Genomic DNA, 21,073 nt, shown 5'->3' with positions numbered 1-21,073 from the left:
TTTCATATTTTTGCAATTAAAAAAAATGCATATAGTTCAGAATGGAGTTCGCACCTCGGTTCACAAACTTAATTCGTTCCATGATTCTGGTCATGAACCGAATTGGTGGCGAACCAAATCCAATGTCCCTATAATGTTCAGTGTAGTAAGTTGAATCCTTTTTTTTTTTAACCACAAAAATATGAGCCACGTCCCTGGGCTGTGGGCCAAGCCGCAGCCGCCTCACCGAGCCTGGGGGCACCCGGACCGAGGCAGAGCGGGAGCGGGGCCAGGGCTCCTGCGCCTCTGCCATGGCCTTCCCAGGGCAGGCCGCCCCCACCACCAAGCCATGCTTCTTCCCCCGGCAGCAGGGAGAGGTGGGAGGCGCCCCACTCGGCCGACCGCAGCCCCGTCCCGTGCCTCCCCTCCCCTCGGCTCGTGGGAAACAGCCATTACCTCCCTCCTTACGGCCTCCCGCTCCCAGATAGGATATCTCAAGAAAGCCACGGGAAGTGCTGTGGGGAAGCGTTTGTCACGCGATGCGGAGTTTTGCCCAACTTTCTGAATTGTTCACGAACAGAAGCGTTTGTGAACTGAGGTACCACTGCACAACGAATCAGTACAACTAATACAAAAAAGGGAATTTCTTCAGTCTTTACAAATTCTGTTAGCAGCACGATGCTTCCTGGGCATGCTGGAAGCAGGGCTAGGAAGAGCTCTTGCTTCCCCTGGCGGCAGTCCCAGTTCGTTGTTCAAGGTCCTGGTTTCAGACCTGCTCCACCTCCTGGATGTAGCCACCATGAAAGCAGAAGGGTAAAGCTGTGCTCCAGACCCAGGAGCGGCTCTGCGTGGGGCCATTCCGGTTCTCTCCAACTAATCATCACCCTTCTCACCTGTAATACTTCGGGGAAGGTTCTGCCCCTCCACTCAACAAACTTGCTTTACTGTGTGCCTCCAATGTGAGAATCCTGGATGTTCTCCAGTCACCTGACAAAACCCGAGAGTTTCCGCATTTGATTGATTTTTACCTTTGGCCCACTACAGAAGTGGACATAATTCACACCAGGTGAAATTGGCAATTGAGAAGCTCCGAGCCCAACCACGAACAATGCAGCTCTTTCAAGCAGCAGCTCTAAAAGGGGTTAAGCCAGCTTTCTAATGCGATTTGCGCCTTATTTTCCTTGGCTTATTCTTAGTTTCAAAACCATAATCAACTTATTGTCACACCACTGAGTGACGGAAACCTTGCCAAACGACTTCAAAAACTGACAAGGTTTCCGTTGCACTCAACAATCCCAAAAGACAGAGCCACTCATTTTAATATAAAATCCTATCAGAGCCACGGCGCTGAATTAAACAACAACAAGCAAGGCACCATGTTTAAAGGACAAGTCACTCAAGGAAGGCACACCCTCCCTCCCCTTCCCAAACCACACACCAGTGAAGTTTGGAAAAAGAGATGATCAAAAAGATTCAAAGATCCAATGCTAGATTAATGCAAATATCTGCCTGCAAGCAAGTGTAATATTTGATTAAACTGGCATACATCAAGTACAATTAGAAAGGTTATTTATAACTAAGAAATACATAATTCTGTATTTTAATGAGAGTGACAATTACAGCCGACAGTTGCTAATTAACATTAATCCGTTTGCACCACAAGTCGGGGCGTTTCTGGCAGGATTTCATGATCTCAGCAATGGACACAATCCAGTGTGCCTCAGTCAAACTGGTCATGGCAACCCTTGCAGCAATGAGATTCTCTCTTCCGAGAAGTCCCTGCTGCGCCCCATTCAAGAGCATTTGCTGCCTTCCAGGTCCATCTCTTACAGTTGACATACACATGGAAAACGGATTTTCATGGTGGCCGCCCGCTCTCCGACTTGGAATTTTACGTCCCACGATGAAGGCATTTTGTTGTTGCTTTCAAGAGCAGGCATTCATTTCCTCCACCGGCTAAGGGTCTACCACTAGTTCTGACTGTCCAAAGGAAGTGTTACAGCAAAATTCAGCAACGCTAAGAAGCAATGCTTGACCTCATGAGATTGGGGAATATCTCGTGCCAAGGGTGCTTATGCCGTAGCAGCCTGCCTTCAGACATGTCAAGACAAGACTTTCTGGGGAAGCTTAAGCTTGGGAAGCATCACTCCTTCATGGGAATCCATGTCCCTAACGCTAACCCAGTAACTTCTTAGCTGTGTGTTCCATGGGATCCCAAGGGGGCAGCTGCAGCCCTAAGCGTTTTCCATCAGTCAGAGTCTGTCCTGGGTCTGTATCCATGCTTGGAGCACGGAAATATAGCGACCTTCATGGAAGCCTTCATAATCTTACGGGCTACTTGCAACGTAAGATGATTCAGTTGGAAATCACAGCTGCTTGCTTTGATACGTATTGCCACAGAGGAGGATGTCTCATCCACATCCTCTTTTTCAACTGTACTGGCTACCCTCAGCTTCAAGAGTCTACACAGAGTAGTCATGATTTTCTGCCACATGATGTTGCAAAATACTGCATGGACAACCAATGGACGTGGGGAATCTAAAATCCTTTCCACTTCTGATGCATGAAGTACTAACTTCCTTGATCACTGTTCTCTCGCTCTGCCTAACTTTTAAAAACTATTGTTGTTGACTGAGACTGCGCTTCATACTGAAAGTTGTGATTTTATATTTATTTGGTATGTTTATGTGGAATGGTTAATCGCTGTGAATTATAAGAAGAGCAGTACATAAATATGGTGAATAAATCATGAGACATTTTTATGGTCAAATCGAGGCAATGAAAGTGCAAAAATTCAAGGAAAAAAAGCAGACTAAAAATCAAATTTTTAAAATGATCTTGGAAAGAAGAACCGATCATCTGCTCACTGAAAATGGGGCAAGAAGCGATGGTTCTAGGCAGTGGGAAGGGACCGGGGGCCAGCATGCAAAGGGTGTCCGAAATGTAAGAGCAGCTTATTAACAAAGGGAGAAGTCGCTTGCAAGGATTGTGGAATCTCTGGCTGTTCAGGGAGGGGACTTCAAACTCCTTCCCCCACGCTGCCGCCCTCCTGCTCCACCAAGGATTTCTGTTCTACACTGATCTGCCCATGACTCCCTGGCAGAAGATCCTGTGGCACGCAGCCCACGAAGAAACCCGTTCTTACTCAGCACATGCCACCCTGGGTGCTTCTTGACCTGTGCTCAGCGAAGCGAGTAAATCCAGACCGGAACCAACGCTCTCCAGCAACTGATGAGATCTGTCTGCCATTACCGGGGATCCCGCTGAAGACCTTGCTGCGCCTTTTCTTGGGACATGGCTTGCAAGCGGCCGGACTGAGGCAGAGGGAAGGGGCTGGTTAGGTTGAGCCAGGTATGTCACTACTAGGAAAACTACAGGGCTGGATTCAAGGTGTTATTTTAGGTGCCTCTCAGATCTTCATGCTTGAGCATGCCCAGTGGGATTCTTTCCGTTGTCCTTGCCCTTCGCGCCTTCAACCTTTCCCTTGCCCGATCACAATCTGTTTCCCATAGAGAGTTATATTCAGCACGGCGGGAGCAGTCGATACTCAGTAAATTCCAGCCAGAAGTCTCTCTGGACATTTTTTTTTTAATTAAAACATGTCTATGCCATGGGTGGCCCCGATTTGCTACTTGAATAAACCAGGGAAGTAAGAGCAGGCACGGTCCACCTCTTTGCATTCAGAGCAAGCCATCGCGAGTCCCCGAGCGGCAAAACAAGGAGGAGTTCAGTGTAGGCATTTCGATCCCCAGCCACAGAAGCGTGTGTGAGGATGCCAGGGCCCAGGCCAAACGTTGGTCACTGCCCCATCGACCAGAAAGCTTCCGATTGGCTTGGCCAACAGAGATGCTGAGTTTGGCCCTGGGCACTCCGTCGAGACGAGCCAGCGTCCCTCACGAAGGCCCCTTGAGCAAAATGGCCGCCAACAAAGCAGTGACGGCTTGGATCTCCTTGTCGAGGCAGGAACGGGGTGCAAATGTGGATGAAGGCAGAGACGGAGTTGTGCATACTTGGAGTTTTAAAAGAATATAAGCACCCTGTAATGTGTCGTTTACAAAGTGCTATAAATTTTCTATTTATTTTGCGGGTGCGAGATAGATGGCTTATTTCTGCATACGGAGGTTGCTGGCTAAAATCAGGATAAGCGGTATTAATGTCCTATGGTCAGTATTATTGAACCTCCAAAGCAATAAACTACGAGTCGATAAATATTACATTTGCAACATAGTTAACATTCTCCTACTGTCTCTGGCACTTATTACACATTGTAACCGCAAGTCTACAATACATTATTCATATTTGGGGTGTCACTGAGTGATGGATTGCTGTAAGAGAGGCTGTCCTTTAAATAAATCAACAAATAAAAATGCAAATGTTAACATTTCCAGCCACAACTTTTCCCCATCTTGAATGGGGGAATGAAAATTTCACATTATATCGACAGCAAGCAGAGAGAACAATTAACAACCTACACAGTGAATAAGGGAGATTAATTTGCCAATGTCTGCTTTTATCACTCACATATGGAGCTATGTTGGACTTTTCACGATGTTAGTTCTCCTCAGGGAAAAGGTGGGGGAGAACTTAATCGCCTCCCATACTTGGAACCTCACTTACCATCTTCCTCCTCACAACTCCTTTCTCCTTAAACATCAAGAAATTAGACACCCTACCCATTTAATGGCAAAACTCAGCCCGAGAAGGGGCATTTCCTGAGAAGTTTCCATTAGTGGAAGATGGCTGCATTTAGGTACCCACTCACTTATCCAGCAAACTGACATCTCAAAAGCTGTTGCAGTTTTAGGCACAGCTAATTCATATTTTTATTTACTACAAAGCATTCAGTTCAAAGGATCCAGCATGATAATATGGCACTGTGGACTATTCAGTATACAGCTCTGGGCATTGCATATTACATCAAATATTAATTTGTTTAAAAGTCCCCAAATGCACATCTAGCTGATCGGAAATGTGCTGAGCAAATCACGCTATTTCTCCTAACAGCCCCAAAACACAAATTTGCACAATGTAATTTGTTTTTCTAAGAACTCCAAAGGATGCGGCTGTAGTGACTCCTCAGCGATAGTGTGTCTGAGTTATTACTTAATATGCGTGCGACAGGAATATGCAGTGGCTTTTCATTCCAGCATGCACCAAGTTAATGGCAAAAAGAAACTTTCTAGCAGGGAGAAGAAAAGCAAATTACCGAGCAACTCCTACCAGCCTCAGCCCTTGGCCGCGTCTGCTCCTGGCAGATCGATTCCGTAGCAGAGGCTTGGAGAAGCTGAGCGTGCAGGAACTCAGAGCGGGCATCCCGATCCCCAGCCGCAGAGCTACGCCCGGGCAAGCCAGGATCCCCAGAACCAGAGCTGGCTGCGGGCTCTTTTTGCACGTACCTTTCCACTCGCTTAAAAAGGCCTGAACTGGGCCAGTCGTGGCTTCTGGCTTCTCCAGCCCTACAGGATGGAAATGAGACACAACGGGCAAGGCCAGAGAGCTGACGGCAGGTATAGGAGCGCAAGAGGACAGGAAAAGAAATGCAGGAGATGAAGTTACCGGGAGAAGAAACCCATTCCTCACCCAGCTCGTCCTGAAAGGGCAGGGGGGATCTTCCCGCTGGCCCTCAACTCCGACCATGGGATGGCTCCCAGAAGACCACACCCCCTCCCTCTGCGCATTCCCTTTCTCCAAGGCCACCCTCTGTGATTTCCCAGCAGGAAATCTTTGCATTGTAAATGCCCTTCCAGGGGCCCAGCTATTGGCAGTGAGAGCCAGAAGTTAACGGGTGCCGCAATTTTAGGGGGAGTTGCCCCCCCCCCGCCCCAGAGCTTCTCCAAAACTGATTCTGGCCTTTCAGCCCAAAGGCTGGAGGGAGGTTCCCCACCCCAGCATAAAACCGACCAAGGCTGGCACAGCTCACAAGGGCACCAGGAGGCGTGAAGGTGGTTGGCTTCCACTCCTGCCGCCTGGCCTGGAGCAGAACTGCCCCTCTGCTTCAAGCCCACCCCCCACCCCGCAAAGGTCTCCCCACTTCCCCTCCCAGGAAGTGGAGAAGACACTGGGAGAAGCGCCAGGAGGGAGGGGAGGAGACAGAGGTGGGAAATGACAGTCCTCTGTCGTCTCACTTGCTCCTCGAACAGTCCTTTTTCTCCGTGGCCACTCTCAAAGGCTGGTCCTCACATGAAAAGAGTGCTGCTCTGAGCATGTACAGAGAGCCCCCTCCCTCCATGGAACATGCAGACGAAGAGCTTCTCCATACATCTGGAAAGAAGGCCAGAGGCCTCGGTCAGTCTTCGGGTCTAGCAACTGCGCTCACCCCACGCAGCCCTCCCTGCTTCATTCTCACCCCCCCCCGGGGGGGTCAATTCTCTGAAGAGCACCCAGCCCCGGAAAGTTTCACAGAAGCTGCTTTCCCCGGCAGTCTCCACCCGCTCAAAACAAGCACTGGGCTGCGTCCGCCACGGAGAGCGCGCGATGCTTCGCACGAAGCCAAGGTGGCTCGCCCTGCTGGAAGCTGAAAAAGCCAGGAGTGCGGGACACTGCAAGCAAGCTCCGCCGGCACGGACTGCAACCGCCATCGGTTTCCCCCACTCCCGCCCATGCCGCTGCCCCCCGTTAAGGCTCAGGGGTCTGTTCAGCAAGTTTCAGTCCCAAGCAAAGCAAAGCAAAGCAAACCATCAGGGTTAAACCGTTAACTGTGGATTATAACAAACATGCTGACGGATCTTTAGCTTTAGTGGCACACCACCAGCTATAATTCTCCATATTGATTAATTTAGTTAGTTAAACCTGCAATCTAAGCTTATAACCCATTCAGTGATAAATTGAGACCGACCTGCTGCCCAAGCAGGTTTCGTTGATGAGGAATAGGATCGGGTTTAGGTCTCCCACAGAAATACTTGTCCATTTACCATTTTCAATTAGAGAAGCCCATGAGTAAGGGAAAGCAAAACATGGCTCTTTAACCTGGTCAATTATACTAACACACTGCACCAAAACGAGGGAGGGAGCAGAGGGGGAGAGAGAAACCATGCTCAGAGGGAAGGAGAGAATGTTCTGGAAGCACAGGTACTACACCATGGGGTTTGTTCATCATTTGATGCAGAAGAGTCTGAAAGAAGCGTACAAACAAGGCAGAAACTTCGGCAAAGGAAAGGCAGCAGCCCCTTGGGTCATCGGCAGAATCTTGAGTCCAGCCAGTTCCCAGAGAAGATACGAAGGGTCCTGGGGTACAGCAGGAGTTCCAGTTTTCCTGCCCCTCCATCCCACCAGCCGCCTGCACCAGAAGACACGCACTGGAGAGAAAGGGGCCAAAGCTCTTTCTCTGAGCATCGGCAGCAGAACCAGATTAATGCTTCCCCTGCCTCCCACTCTGCATCCTTCCTTGCACCCAACGGAAGATGAAACGCAGGAAAATGGACTGTCCAGGCCACGTGTGGAGCAGACTGGGGCATGGGGAGGGAAGTGAAAAGCCAGACAGAGTGTCCAAGGCCCCAGGAGATTCCTGCACTCCTCGACCCTCGTTTGTTCAATCCACAGCTCACCTCCACAGGGGGAAAGCTTTGGAAGGAACGGATCCTGGGTCTTGGGTCCAAGCGGAAACACACACTTCAAACCCAGCGCAGTTTCTGAGCAAGCTTGCAGCAAGAGGACGCGTTGCTCAGCCAGCTGCCCCTTTCCCTGCAAAGACCTCCTCGTCCTTAGGCCCGGCACTACAGCTCACGGCCGCCAGAACGCCCGGCTGCCAGGCCAGACTTGCTCACAGACTCAGCTAAGCCAGGCCAAAGGCTCAAGGCGAGTCAGCCAGCGCAGAGGTGGACCTCAAGCACGATTCATGAGCATCCGGGGGTGCAGTGGGAGCCGCTCCCTGAGCCACTGGGAAGCAGTGCCCTTGAACCCTGAGCACCACACAGCCCCATGTGCTTTCTGGCAACGGCCTCCTCAGAGGCACGGCAGGGCTGAAAATCCTTCCTGCCAGTGGGACTGCACTCAGGAGTGAAAATCTGCTATTTGTAAAATTAATTTTATAAGTACATTTTTCATGAACCCATCCAACTCTGTACTTTGAAACCACTGAAGTTCATCAATTCCCCTTATGATTCAAAAAGCAGCACAAAAAAAGGACTCCAGTCTCCCGCAACTCTAATGTTCAGGAGCATTTTGCACATTGCATTTCCTTTTAGATTCACACTCGTACAAAAATAATACGAATTTGCGAAGTGCTGCATCAGACTTGAGTATTTTTCAAGGAGCTGCCCACAGCAAACATAGGGTTTACTTCTCATTAATGCACACGGTGGCTTTTAGAAACCTTCTGGTTTTTATCGCATCGTTTTTGTAAGCTGCCTTGAGTGCCATTTTTGGTAGAAAGACAGCAATAGCTATTTAAATGTATAGGATTTTGTCTTTGGCACGCAGGTTCTCCACAATTCCATTTCACAGGCACATGTTTAAAGGTGCAACCTTGCACATATTAAGCATTCAGGCAGTCCCCAAGTTATGAACATCCAAGTTATGAACAACCCATACTTACAACCCATACTTACTTAATAGGCCATAAAGTCTATTAATTAAAAAAAATTACTGCAGGAAAGCATCATCACCAGAGAGCAAGAGGAAGCAGAAGGGGACGGGAGGAAGGCCTTCAGAACATGTCATCCAGGAAGGGAAATCTCTCCAGGATTTCTATGCTGCTGTTGTTGTGTTCAGGAGGGGGAACAGGTGCTATGGGTATTTGTGGCTTTTCCACCTTCATGGGGAGCCTGAGCCCCTCAAATGTGGAGGGCCAACTTACATTTAATTCAACTTAAAATACAAGTTTCCATTTTCACAGGGACAAAGCTCATTTGTAACCTGGGGACCGCCTAGATAAGAAGCGACACCACTGGCAGCGCCCCTCAGCCAGCACGTACCTTAAGACCTCTTCTAGAATGCAGAATCCCACAGCAGACTTTCAGCTTTTAAAAGCAACCTGAGTTTATGGACTAAGGATGAATGACGCAGAGCTTCAGAAATTAGACACGGGCCCCGTGCAGATGCAACACTGGCTCCCTCGAAACCGTAGTTTAAAAATTGGGGAGCGGACTCAGGGACTTACATAGTTTGCAGGTAACAGCCAAGCGTCTGGGTCGTCACTGAGAACCCGTGACTTTCCGCTGGGCTGCTAACTCTGGATTGTTTGTGATGAATGAGTGCTAGTGTGTCTGTAGTGCAGGGATTGCATGTAATCGCAACCCGTGATTCAACAACAAAGCACAATTCCACGACAGCCCACATTCAACCTGCCCACTCCAAGGCCTTGAGTGCAGGTGTGTCCCCCTTTGGGAGGCAGGGCCTTCTCTGCAGTGGTGCCTCATTAGCAGAACCCACCCCTACCTACTGACCCAGCTGGCACCTACCTGGCACCTCTTAGGCGCTGCAGAAAAGGTTTTGTGTAGCTGGGAGTTCAATGGTCTTTCCTGTAACTGAACTTTGCCGTTGTGGTTTATCTGGTCAGGCAGACGAAGGTTGCCAAATAAGCCATTTTTATGTGCTTGTTTTCATTCTAGTGTGCATTGATCTAATACGGTTCTAAGCCATCCCAAAGATGGCGATCAAAAAGTAAGGCAGAAATATTTTAATTTTTAAAAAAATCTACCCCTCAATCATTTTGCCAACCTTAACCACTGTTAATGTTATGACTGAGCCAACAATAATCATGGTTTCCATCTTAACCAAGATTTAAAATGAGGGTTTGGTGTAGCCTTGCAGGCCCTGCTTGGGAGGAATTCTGGTCGCATCCGTGCAGATATATTCTGAAGAGCTGACAAGGGAAAGCTAGTTGTACGCCCTGGGAGGGGGATGAATACATTCTTAAGCTGGACTCCAGATTTGCAATATTACATCAGCCTGAATAAAGAGGTTCCCATTTCAAACTGGAAATGCCTGCATGTATTAGCACTGCCGCCATCATTTAACCTGCTCGTTTCATGTACAAACTTTGATTTGTTTTCAGCTTGTGCTGGGAACTTCATATAACAACTTTGCAGCATTGAAAAGATCAAAGTAAAGGCAATTGCTCTTATTAACCTTATTAGCCGAGAAGAAAAGCAACACAATTTTGTTCGTCTTTAGTTCTTCACAAGAGCAATATCGTCATTTAAGGTTTCTGAAGGTGACTTATCAGAATTGCTGACTTAATGGGATTTTGTTGCTTCTCATTAAACAGCAAAATAACGAGTGTGTAAAAGGGCTTAAATGAAACACATCATGATACAACATGGTGCAGTTTGCGGGGTGGAAAGGCAATGAGACTGGGAGGAATTAAAAACTTAAGAGTGAACTCTGAAGGGGAAAAAGGTCTAACTTCAGCAAACACTATCCCCATAAATTATGTACAACTGTATAAAATGTGTCAGGACTTATAACTTAAAAATACTTCCTCCTCACAGAATCTAAGCAAAAATTAAAGCATTAGAACTTGGCATATTCTTGCATTTCTTATTCTAACAAGCAATTTAAGGCTTACTATAAATGTCACAGGATATGTCAGTTCTAAGTTTATATTATCCAGCTTGAGCAAAACATGAAATATCAGAGAGCCTCAGCCGCTTCGCCTTGCACACGGGCAGATCTGATGGGTGCGTCTGTGGAATCTTAAACCAGAGATTACCAGTCATCTTACCGCGAGGTGTCACGCTGGATTGGGGAGGCGGCCGTCGCAGCACACGCCTTTCTGCTGCCTGTCAGTCCGGGGGATGTAGCCGCATCCTTCCGGGAGCCTGGAGCCATCCCTGTGAAAAGAGAAGAAAGGCACATAGGGACAGGTGCTGGGGCTGGAAAGTTCTGGACGGTCTTCCTCGCTTCCTTCTGCCTGAAGTGCGAACACGAGGCCCAAACGCCACGCTGCTCTTTGGGGCCCTATATATATGGCGAATCAGGAGCCAAAGGAGTTGTTACGGTTGACAGGTATGGAGCTGGAAATATATTTCCAGGGCCGCCAGGAGTCATAATTGCATAATGCAGCACCCACAGCAGACCGTGTGTCACTACGGCATGTGACAAGTTACCATTCCCTTGTGACCTCCGGACCAATCCCTGAAAACCTCACCCCTGAATCTGCAGTGTTCTCTGGAAACCTGCAGCGCACGCTCTGTACTATTTCATGTGTGGACAATAATTTGAGATTCTCGGAAGCACACAAGGAGCCATCGACTTTCTATTTTAATTCTCCCGGAAACTCATTTCTTTTGTACCTCCAAAGCTTCATATTAGCTGCACATCCATACATTAGAAACTAATTCTGAAATCAGCCCTCTGAGAAAAAAGGGTGGAAGAGAGAATAAAAGATCAGAGGCTGGTTTCTGAGATGAGCTTAATCCAAAAATATACTACAGAGGCCATCAGGATCTCTTCAAATGGTATATAGTGCAAACATGTCAAAGGAGGACGTGGGGAAGACTTGCATATCTACTTTCAATATATTTGGCTCTGAGAAAGATACTTTTCTCTGGAAACCAGGATACTGGAGCCTTCTTCAAGTAACACAGAAATCAGTTCTCTGCTGACGAGCCACTGCTGAAAGCTTGAGCAAGGCTGAGACTATTTCGAGTTAGCAACTTCCATATTCTCTCCACAGCTGCCTTTTCCAAGGCCACACAGCCACCGGCAGGGCATCACCGTGACAGAGTGGCTGACGCTTTCCATATGAAGCCTCCAGAAGGATGTGCTGCCATTTTAGGACTGTTCGAAGCTGCTTGACAGAGTCCAGCCGCTGGTTCACTCAGGACAGGAAGTGGCTCTTCAGAGGCACTTCCCAGCCCCAGCTGGGGGTGCCAGGGACTGAAGGACCCGGCCTGCACCCCAAGTGATGGCTTTCCCAGAGTCTGAGGGGGAAAGGACAACACGGTTGCCTTGATCAAAACTGACCGGAGCCTTTGGAAGACGTATTACAAGCTGGAACCAGCCAGTCAGCCATGTTCAGTCCTGGCAGAGCGACTCCCTAGCAGTGCCTGGAGGCCTGACGGAGCCGAAGAGGCTTGAGAATGATCCAAGATAAACAGCAAGGGAGTCAGAATGCAGAAAACCTTGACAGTAAAGATGTGTGGGGGGGGTGTTATCTCTGGGTGAGCACGCTTGGGAAACGCTCCAAATCTTGAAGGCACAAACTCACTCGAAGCTTGCTACAGGTCAGTTTAAATTTGAAGAATACTAAAAGCGTGGTGTTGGCCATGGCAAAGGACTGAGAAACAAAGTATTTCAGTTTTACCCAAATATGTTCCATAAGCATTCTTTTTTTATTTATGATATTAATACAGGCCACACCAAGAATACATTCTCCAGGCAGGTCAAAAATATATCAGATCCAATAAAATACAGTAACCAAAAGCAAGCTGCAATATGACATTTCTTGTTGTTGGCAGAGAGAATAAAACTGAATGATAAAAGATCAGTTAAACCAAGTCAAACAGGTGAAAATGGCATGTTAAAATTCACAATTTCCAGGGAGCCCTGGGAGCATAGAAAGGTACTGGTACTGGCTTTTGGTACTGAGATGAGCGGAAAGAAAGCAAAACGAGGGTCTCTGGGGAACCTCGCCAGAAAGAGATCATGTCCCTATTTTTCAGGTCACGAGGCAGCCCTCAAATATGCTGCAACATACAAAAGGAAACAGCATTCACAAACGTCAAGGAGTTTGGTCCATTCTCGTTATTCACAGTCGATTCCCCATTGCAGGGAGATGTCACTGCTTTCCCCTCGCAGGGGGGCTCTTTGCTCATCAAAGCAAATGGAGCCTGGCTTTGCGCTTAACCCCTTCTTCTCCCAGCAAGGCCTTGAAAGACCGGCATTGCTTTTCAAATTTGGTCGGGGGGCAGGTAAGTAGTTTAAAGTCAGCTGACGTGTACAGCTGCAGGATCTTTGGCTGAAGTTGCCAATTCCCAGCGGTGGCACAGTGTCCTGCAGCAGGCCAACGAGCCGCAAGGGGCTTCGCACAAGTTCCTCTGACACAAACGGACGTTGTGCAACTCCGATGCCGTCTGCGTTTAGTCCAGATCTCCCATAGGCCATATCCCACTGCGTGTGGCGAGAGGCAATCTGTTAATTACTACAAATCACACCTTTGACTGCCAAGCCAGCATTTATCGGCCTATAATTCTCCCGACCAAATGGCTACGAAAGGGGGGAAAAGAGGGAGATGGGACCACAAGAACTATGGGAGCAGCTCCATCTGTTTTAGGACATTTATGCTTGAGGAAACCTATGGAAAAGTCCTACAAACAATAGGGTAGGGTATCAGTTCTAATACATGGCATTTAAAGGATGGAGTGGGAGGGGAAGAAAAGAAATAATGATGGTTCAAAAAAAATGAAATGAAAGAAAGGAAGAAAGGAAAAGGAAGGAAGAAAAAAAAAATCCATCAGTGAAAATTGCCCCTGAAAACTTCACAGAATTGTAACGGCTTTCTCTCGCTTAAATTGATTGGTGTAGCAACGTTATGAGATGACTATTAGAATTCATTGCGCGCCACAGAAAGAGCTGAAATGTCAGCAGACTGTACAGCAAAAGTAATGGGTCCTGAACTCCTGTTAGTCAAAAATGATTTTGTTTCAAATTAGAAATTGATTTCTTTTGGACACAAGCCCTTTGCCAGCTTCCAACTGTTGTAGCTGAGCCTTGGAAGAGATTAACCTCACCCTCTGTTCGGGTCCCCCTCTGATGATACCCTTTCAAAAGTTTCTTTCACAGCAAATGCTTTTTTAATGTGGCCACGGTCTTAACCAATAACACAAGTTGTTTGTTCCTTGGAGAGCTCCACCGCGTTTTGCCGTTCTTTTTATTTTTCTGCTGACACAAATCACAAACTCATTGACAACTGGAAAGGAAAGGAAAGGAAAGGAAAGGAAAGGAAAGGAAAGGAAAGGAAAGGGGACGACAACTGGAAAGCAAACAAAAGAGTATGTTAGGCTGTGTGGCAAAACTCCGACTGGTTTGCCTCCTTCCTTAAGTAGCTACGCTGAGCTAAGAGACAGAAGGATGCAATGGCAGTTGCAGAAGAAGCTGGGTGCCCGTCCGGTCACCACACTCCCTTCAGGAGGAAATCAGAAAGCTTCTCTTCTGGGCACTTGTTCACCACACAAGTAGCCTCAGCAGCCACCACAGGAACACCATTCAGTAGCCTCAATACCGGCGGCTATTGGGCTGACAAAGCAAGGTGATTCCTTCCTGCCCTCCCTATCTCTCGGGCTAAGGTGGGAGGCAAAGAGAGCAGCCTCTCTTGCAGCCGGCCGGTCAGTTCCTGGCAGACGATGGAGAGATGGCCAGCTGCAAGCTTTCTTGCAAGCGAGCGGGTACATCCAACGTTACTTGAGCAGAGAGTGCAACGGGACCGCCCTCCCCGCTTGCCCACTCCATTCCCCCGGAGCAGCTCTGGCAGGGGAGGGGGGACCCATTCCTCTGGTGGACAGGATCCCTCTAGGAACCCATCAATGAATCGCAAGCACTTTATGAATGCCAGTGGCTCAGAACCTCTGAACAGAACTCTCAATGCGAGTAAGGAGGTGATCCGGAGGCACGCTTGCCGTGCAAACTGAACACAAACTAGATGCGATACTAACTGCATTCACACGATTCAGATTTATGTGAGCGTGAACCCTTGTCATCCAGAGCAGTGGTTTTCACCCGCCCGTCCGCGGACCAGCGAGCTTTCCTGCCAGTCCGTGGGGGGACTGTGCCCCGCTCGCCGCAGATAGGCGTGGGGCTGGCTGTGCTCCCCCACCTCTTCCTCGGTTCGCACTGCATTCGTGGGGGGTGCATTGGCGCTGACGGGGGGGGGAGGAGGGGCACAGAGGGGAGCGACAGCTCGGTGGGAGCCGGCTGGGAGGCACGGTGTGCTGCTTTTGGAATTTTTTTCTTTCGTTGGCATTTTTTGTTGCCCTGTTTCTGGTTGTTTAGCAGAATTTTCTTTTTCCTTTTTTGATACTGTGTTTGGAAGCTAACACACAGGATACTGTATTATGTGTGTGGTGCTTTTCGCTTCTGCCTCAGAGGTGGCTTCCCTGTTTTTGCTGGTCCCCAGCTGTGGAAAGGTTGGAAACCACTGCTCTAGAGCAAAAGCCAGGCACGGAGATCGCAGGCACGCGAAGGGAGGGCTATCCCAAATGGCTTCGCCCTCTTTCGTCCCCACCTGGCGTCACATGCTCCAGTTCCTTCTCCTGTTCCCTAGTTTGCACCACCCAACTTCACTGCCCACTACGGTTTGCCTCTATAAAGAACCTGGCTTTTTCTGAGGAAAAGGTTTAATATGGGTGACTATCCCATTTTGTTAACAAGGGCAAGAGGTTCCAGGAGCTGCTGAGATGCATCGGGGGGGGGGTGTATCTGGGGGAGGCTCGTCTGCCCCCAGGGAAGGTTAGGGTGTCTTTAGGAAATCAGACAGCCTGGGAAAAACAGCGGCAGAGCAATAGCTAGACTGGGAAGCCAGGCCTGAACGGTGCAAGGAGACGAAGGCCAGCAGTGCAGAATGGAAGCCTCCAGAGGCAGCCCTGGGGGGGGAACCGAGGCCTGCGTGGCCGTGGGTTGGGAGGAGCAGCAGCCGCTGGGCCAGATTTCAGGAGAAGCCTGAACAACACTGAGGCAAGGCCGCAGGCGGAAGTCAGCCTCTCCTGGAATATTAAGCCGCACTTCCAGGCCTCTGTGCTCACTGGAGTGGCGCATGATAGGGAAGCCGGCGTGCGTATTGTGGCCATTCGGAACAGGGGCTTGCATGCACTCAACGGTGGCAACAGAAAGCGTACAGAAGTACTGCTTTCCAAGCAGCAGAACAGAAACCTAGCTGGAAGGACTCATACAAGAAGTCACAGTGCTGAATTTACGAGAGCCGAGCAGGGCTGTCAAGGACAGGAAATTTTGGAGGGTTCTCACTCATAGGGCTGCTGTAAGTTGGAGACGAGTTGGTGGCACAGAACCACAGAAACCGTGCTCTTAAAATAACAGCAATTGTACGCAAGCCCTCTTGATTTATTCCCTTTTAATAAAACGCTCTGCACCTCTGCTCACTTTACCACTGGCCTGTTCGCCTCACACCAACTAACCAGCTGCCTTGTGTAAGCACCGCATACGAGGTACGGGGGTGCAGATTTACAGTGGCAGCAGAAGTGAATGCCGGCGGACCCCAGGAGGGGCTGTACCACATGTGGTGTTAGTAGAGGTGGGAACACCCCACCCAAGGGGCAGGTCATCACAGCTGACGGCTGCACAGTGAGAATGCCCCAGGAAAACGGTTTCTCCACAGCTTTCACATCAAAATGGCAAGCCCTGCTTTCCCAAGCCGATTTTCTGGTAAATCTGGGGGGAAGCACTGCTCATGACAGACCCAGTGGCAGAGTCCAAAATGGTACCAGTTGTCAAGCTTATCATCATCCCGCACTGGAAGACAAAACATCACTAAAGAACAAAAGACACCAATTAAGGAAAGGATGTGGTTAACCGGGCATTAAAATAATATTTCCCGAGTTTCTAACTTAGGGAGGTGTGAGCGGATTTGAAAAGATTTAGACATGTTCTGTTAGTTCGATAAAATGTTTTGTCGGATATTTACTGTTGTCCTGGGGACGGTATGATACTTCCACTCTATGGCCTTTAATTTAGCCAGCTGAAACAGAAGAAACAATTAGAAGCCTCCTTAGCGAGCTTAATTTGGAAGTGCCTTCCTGGCCGCCGAGAGAGCCCTGAACACATGAAGCCAACATCACGCAGATCCCAACCACCCCTGTGCCTCCGGGGCAAATTCTGGAGGTGCACAGAGACCCACGTGGCTGCCATTGGAAGGGCGCCCACTTCAGGCTGCAACTGGACCACCGGCACAGATGGAGAGGCAAGATGGGGAGGGACGAAGGAGATGGTTCACCGGGGCCAGAGGCTCACCGTTAAAACCTGTGCATAAAGGATGGCGGGATGGCGATGTGAGCAGTTCGGCCATTCCTTGGGGAACCTGGAGACCAGCTGGCCAAAGCTTCTTTCCAGGACACAGACTCTAAAGCTCTGGAAACGCGTGAGAACGCAGCCCTGCCTGATCTCAGGAGATCCATTCTGATGGGACGGTAGGGCAGGCCCGTTCCAACGGCGGAGGAGGAAACATGTTGCCGGATCGGCTGCCAGCACCTCCGTCCCGGCCAGGCCCTTGCAATGCAGAACTGCACCTCTGCGATATTAAAGGGGAGAAGGGCGACCGGCACCGCCAAGGCCGGCTGCCATCACGAGCTGCCCAGGGGAAGCAAGGAGCTCCCTGGGCACCGTGCAGAGAGCTTTGGCCAACGGACGGTGCAGAAAGGAAACAAGAGCAGAAGGTTTACTCGGGCGCACGCCTTACCTCCTCTTGGCCAGGCGGCTTCCTCTTCCTCGGTGTGCTCCCAAAAGCCTTCTCCTGCCTCCTGGGCACCGAAGCCGACCCTCTTCTTCCCAGAACTGCTCCCTCCAAGGCCTCCTGGGGCTCTGCAGCCTTTCCCAGACACAGGCGTGTTTGAAAGGCAACCTTCACAGCTGGGCTTGGAGGAGCTGCAGACAAGGAATTCAGGTGTCACATATTCTGTTTTTAGCCTCACCCACCCTCTCTCCTCAACTCCGACCGCAGCTTAGCTCTGTATGTGAGAGGACGATCATGCACGAAGGGCCACGAAAACCAGAGCCCTGTCAGGCTATTCAGCAGCCTATAAATTTGAAAATAAATGAACAGATCAACCACCAATTAGCTTCCAGTTCTTCTGGACAAATACAGCTTAGCATAGAAGTCTAGAAAAGTTTGTAAGCCACACATTTTAATAAGCTTGTCTGACAATAAATGAATGGGTTATTTGTGGCTTGTTGATGGCCAGAAAGAAACAAAGATCACAAGAACAAACTAGAACCTTTCTAACCGACACAGTGTCCTTTCCCCATATTGCTTGGACACCATTTCTGGGCTTTCAATAATTTAAAGCATTGTAAGGTATTGTATTGTTACAAAACGTCTTGTAAGATACATTATGATATCTAGCCACGTTTAAGCAACACAGCCGTGGCTGTGCCAGTACTGAAAAGATTCCACTGCGGAGAGAGAGGAGGGAGAATATAGGCTGCTTATTTGCTCGTTGGTAAAAACGGCACACGGAGGCTTCATAATGGGACTGATCAATCTTAATAACACATTAAGTATTTAAAAATGCGGAGGTGGAGCTTGCAGCAGAGGGTTGCAGAACACAATGTGCTTGTCCAATTTCTAGATCAACCAGGCAGCCCAGTTTGCGTCTGGGATGTTCCACCCCAGCCTTTCCCAACCCTCCATTCCTTTCACTGACCATATGCTCAGCGCTCTGCAACTACAGAGCCAATGCCGTTCTCCTTGCGCTGCTCCCTCACCCCTCAGGCTTTTCACCTAAAAATATTCATGCATTAGTTCCGCAGATCTTGAGGTTGCGATGAGCAGGCCAACTGCTCCCTGTTGTTCTGGGGGGACCCGTTTTCCGGTGGCTCTCAGTGGCTGTGCTCACTCTTAGAAGGATATGAAGCTCCTCGTGCTGGGGTACATGTTAAGGAAAACCCATCTGGACCAACGCCAGTGACCAACTGCAGATGTGGAAGGATCAGCGACACCCTTGAGATGACGTGGAGGGGCAGGACTGCATAGGTAGCCCCTCTCGTCTCCTGGGGAAATCCACCTGCCTCCCTCGGGTTGTGCAATATGCCTCTGCCTCAAATATACCAGAGGCACTCTCGTTCACTCAGGAGTTTCAGCACAATTAGCATCATTTAAAAGATATTTAAGAAGCCAGTCGTTATTTTGGCACTTTCTGGGTTTCCAGGGTAAAGCTTTAATTAGAATTGATAGCCCTGTTTTCTGAAGAGGGTGACCTTTGACTTGCAAAATTAGTGGGAGGAAGTTACTTTGCCGGAACACTCAAATGGCTTCTCTTGACAAGGCAAGGTTACCTCTAGGTTGGAATATTGCTTTCAGGGTTGAGTAGCACTACAAGTGCCAGAGAAGGGGAAAAATTAAATTGCTAATTTTAAAGGACAGGATGGGAAAGAAATAAAAAACGTACAGCATAGAAATGCGCTAACAAGGCCTTGGGGTCTGACCCTTCAGCTCTTACCGCGAACAAAGGCCTGGAGGACCGGAAACGTAAAAAAAGAGAAGAATTAATATCAGGTAGGGATTTCAAGGGCATCAACACGTAGATCCTCAAAGGTGCAGAAGCCTGGCTTCCCCCTGAGCGAGGGAACAGGGCTCCTGACCATCATGCCATTGGGTCTGGGGCTTCTGCGGCCCCAGGGCACGTCCCTCCCACCCCACCCGCAGGAAGAGCGTCTCCAAAACCTTCAGCCCAGCTCCATTATTTCTTGCAATGATCTGGGTCAATCTGGCTTCCCCACCTTAGCGTCTCCAAAACCTTCAACCCAGCTCCATTATTTCTTGCAATGATCTGGGTCAATCTGGCTTCCCCACCTTGCTCTCTCCCCTCCTTCAAGCATTTCCTCAAAGCCCAACTTTCAAGCATGGCCTTTAGCGTACCTCCTTACTCCGCCTTCTCAACGGCAACCAGGCCTTGTGCATGTGAAAGCGTGCCTCCTTGTCCTCATCTTCCCTCTTTGTGTTGCCCTACATGCCCTATTTTCGCTTATATGGTCTTGCGAGGACGCTGTTTTGGAGTACTGATTTCTGTAGAGCGCTCAGTGAATGGGCATGTTTTTTGTTATTCAAATAACAGTTCCAGGCCCGGGAGGGCTGGGGGAATCTAAGCAACTTTGAATCCATGATGGACAGAGAGGGAAAGATTATTTCTCTTCCTCTGCACCACTAAACAATCTGTATTTCAAAGAAGCCGCCAATGGAACCCATGGAGGTGTTGCTCAAAATACAAAGAGCAGCTTTGGGGAGGCGGTTTTGCCAGGAATGTGGCAAGGAGAGGTAATTTAAAACGCCTTCACACCTCCACGCACAGGTATATGTCCAGAGGCATAACTACCACATACTGTACATAGCAAGAATGCACAAATGTGCAATTGCACAATTAACATCCTATCCAGTTTGGCCTTCAGGCCTGGCAGAATTGCCCTCTGCTCTTCCCCAAGCCCAGAGGAAAGTTCAGCAGATGGGTATGTAATAGTAGGACTGTCTCTCTAGAGCATCGGTCTTTGCTACTGAGCTTTTAACTCTGCCAAGAGGTGATCTTACCTGCCCCCTCCCCTGTGAGTGTAACACATATTTGACTCAAGCTTTTAAGGATCTGAAGCCACTCTTTGAACTGGGTCCAGAAACACACCAGTACCCAGAACAGTGCAAAAACCATCCATTCGATTCCCTTTTTCTTACACCAAACAGAAGGTAGTCTAAGGCACTTGACATCAAGAGAAGCCTCTGCGACATCTTCAGTGGCAGCCCTAATTTAACAAGTGGCATAAAAGCATTTTTCACTGGTTTTATTTCCATCCTGCCCCAAAGCCAAAACCCTCCACTAAGGGAGCACATACACAGATGCTCCCCCCCCCCCACCCCCGGGTGGGCACTGTGCGTCATCCTCATGGTTAAGCAGGGCAGGAGGAAAGGAGGAGAAGGGGAGGGCCTGGGCCAGGCCGTACGGACAGAGAAACGGGAAAGGCCGCAACGCCACCTTCACGCAATGTGTGTGCCCATGGAGGATGGTGGGAATATTCAGGAGGCAGGCGGAGCCTGTTAACCTGACCCGGTGCTTACCCGAACGTTAATCATTTTAACCCGGTAAAAGGCTGGCTCAAACTCTGCAGCGGTTAAGTGCTAAATAAAGGATTGGATGTATTGTCGTCACGTGTTGCAAACCGCTTGGGAAGCTCAGCTAGTGAGCAGTAGGGAAGCTCAACCAAAGCTGCAGAACGTGGAGCTCAGAGGTCGGCCCCGTCCCCACAGGAGCCCACAAGCAGGCTGCTGGGTTCTCCAGCCCCTGCCCTGCCGTGGCTTCCGGGCTTTTGTTCTGGGCCCCTCAATCTACGAGGGTGAAATGCCTCTCCTAAGGCTAATTACTGGCAGGAAAGGCTTGATGCCAAGATCTGTTGGTGTTTTCAGGTTTTGACCCTATGCCGTCTGCCAGTGAATGTCCAAGGCAGA

The 21,073-nt window shown here is 49.2% G+C and overlaps 1 protein-coding gene across 1 annotated transcript in view; it reads right to left on the bottom strand.

Annotated features, from left to right (window-relative positions):
• Nucleotides 1–21,073, bottom strand: part of KIAA1328 (KIAA1328 ortholog) — a 206,608-nt gene that overhangs the window by 21,156 nt on the left and 164,379 nt on the right. Inside the window, exons 8-9 of the mRNA XM_044431399.1 lie at nt 17,327–17,511; nt 10,643–10,751 (exon numbers count right to left, since the gene is read on the bottom strand). Coding sequence (XP_044287334.1) covers nt 10,643–10,751; nt 17,327–17,511 — 294 coding nt within the window. The remainder of the gene's footprint in view (nt 1–10,642; nt 10,752–17,326; nt 17,512–21,073) is intronic.

This window comes from Varanus komodoensis, unplaced genomic scaffold (genome assembly GCF_004798865.1).
Source record: "Varanus komodoensis strain SLA01 unplaced genomic scaffold, ASM479886v1 scaffold22, whole genome shotgun sequence".
Taxonomy (NCBI): domain Eukaryota; kingdom Metazoa; phylum Chordata; class Lepidosauria; order Squamata; family Varanidae; genus Varanus; species Varanus komodoensis.
This window is presented reverse-complemented; position numbering and strand designations above follow the sequence as displayed.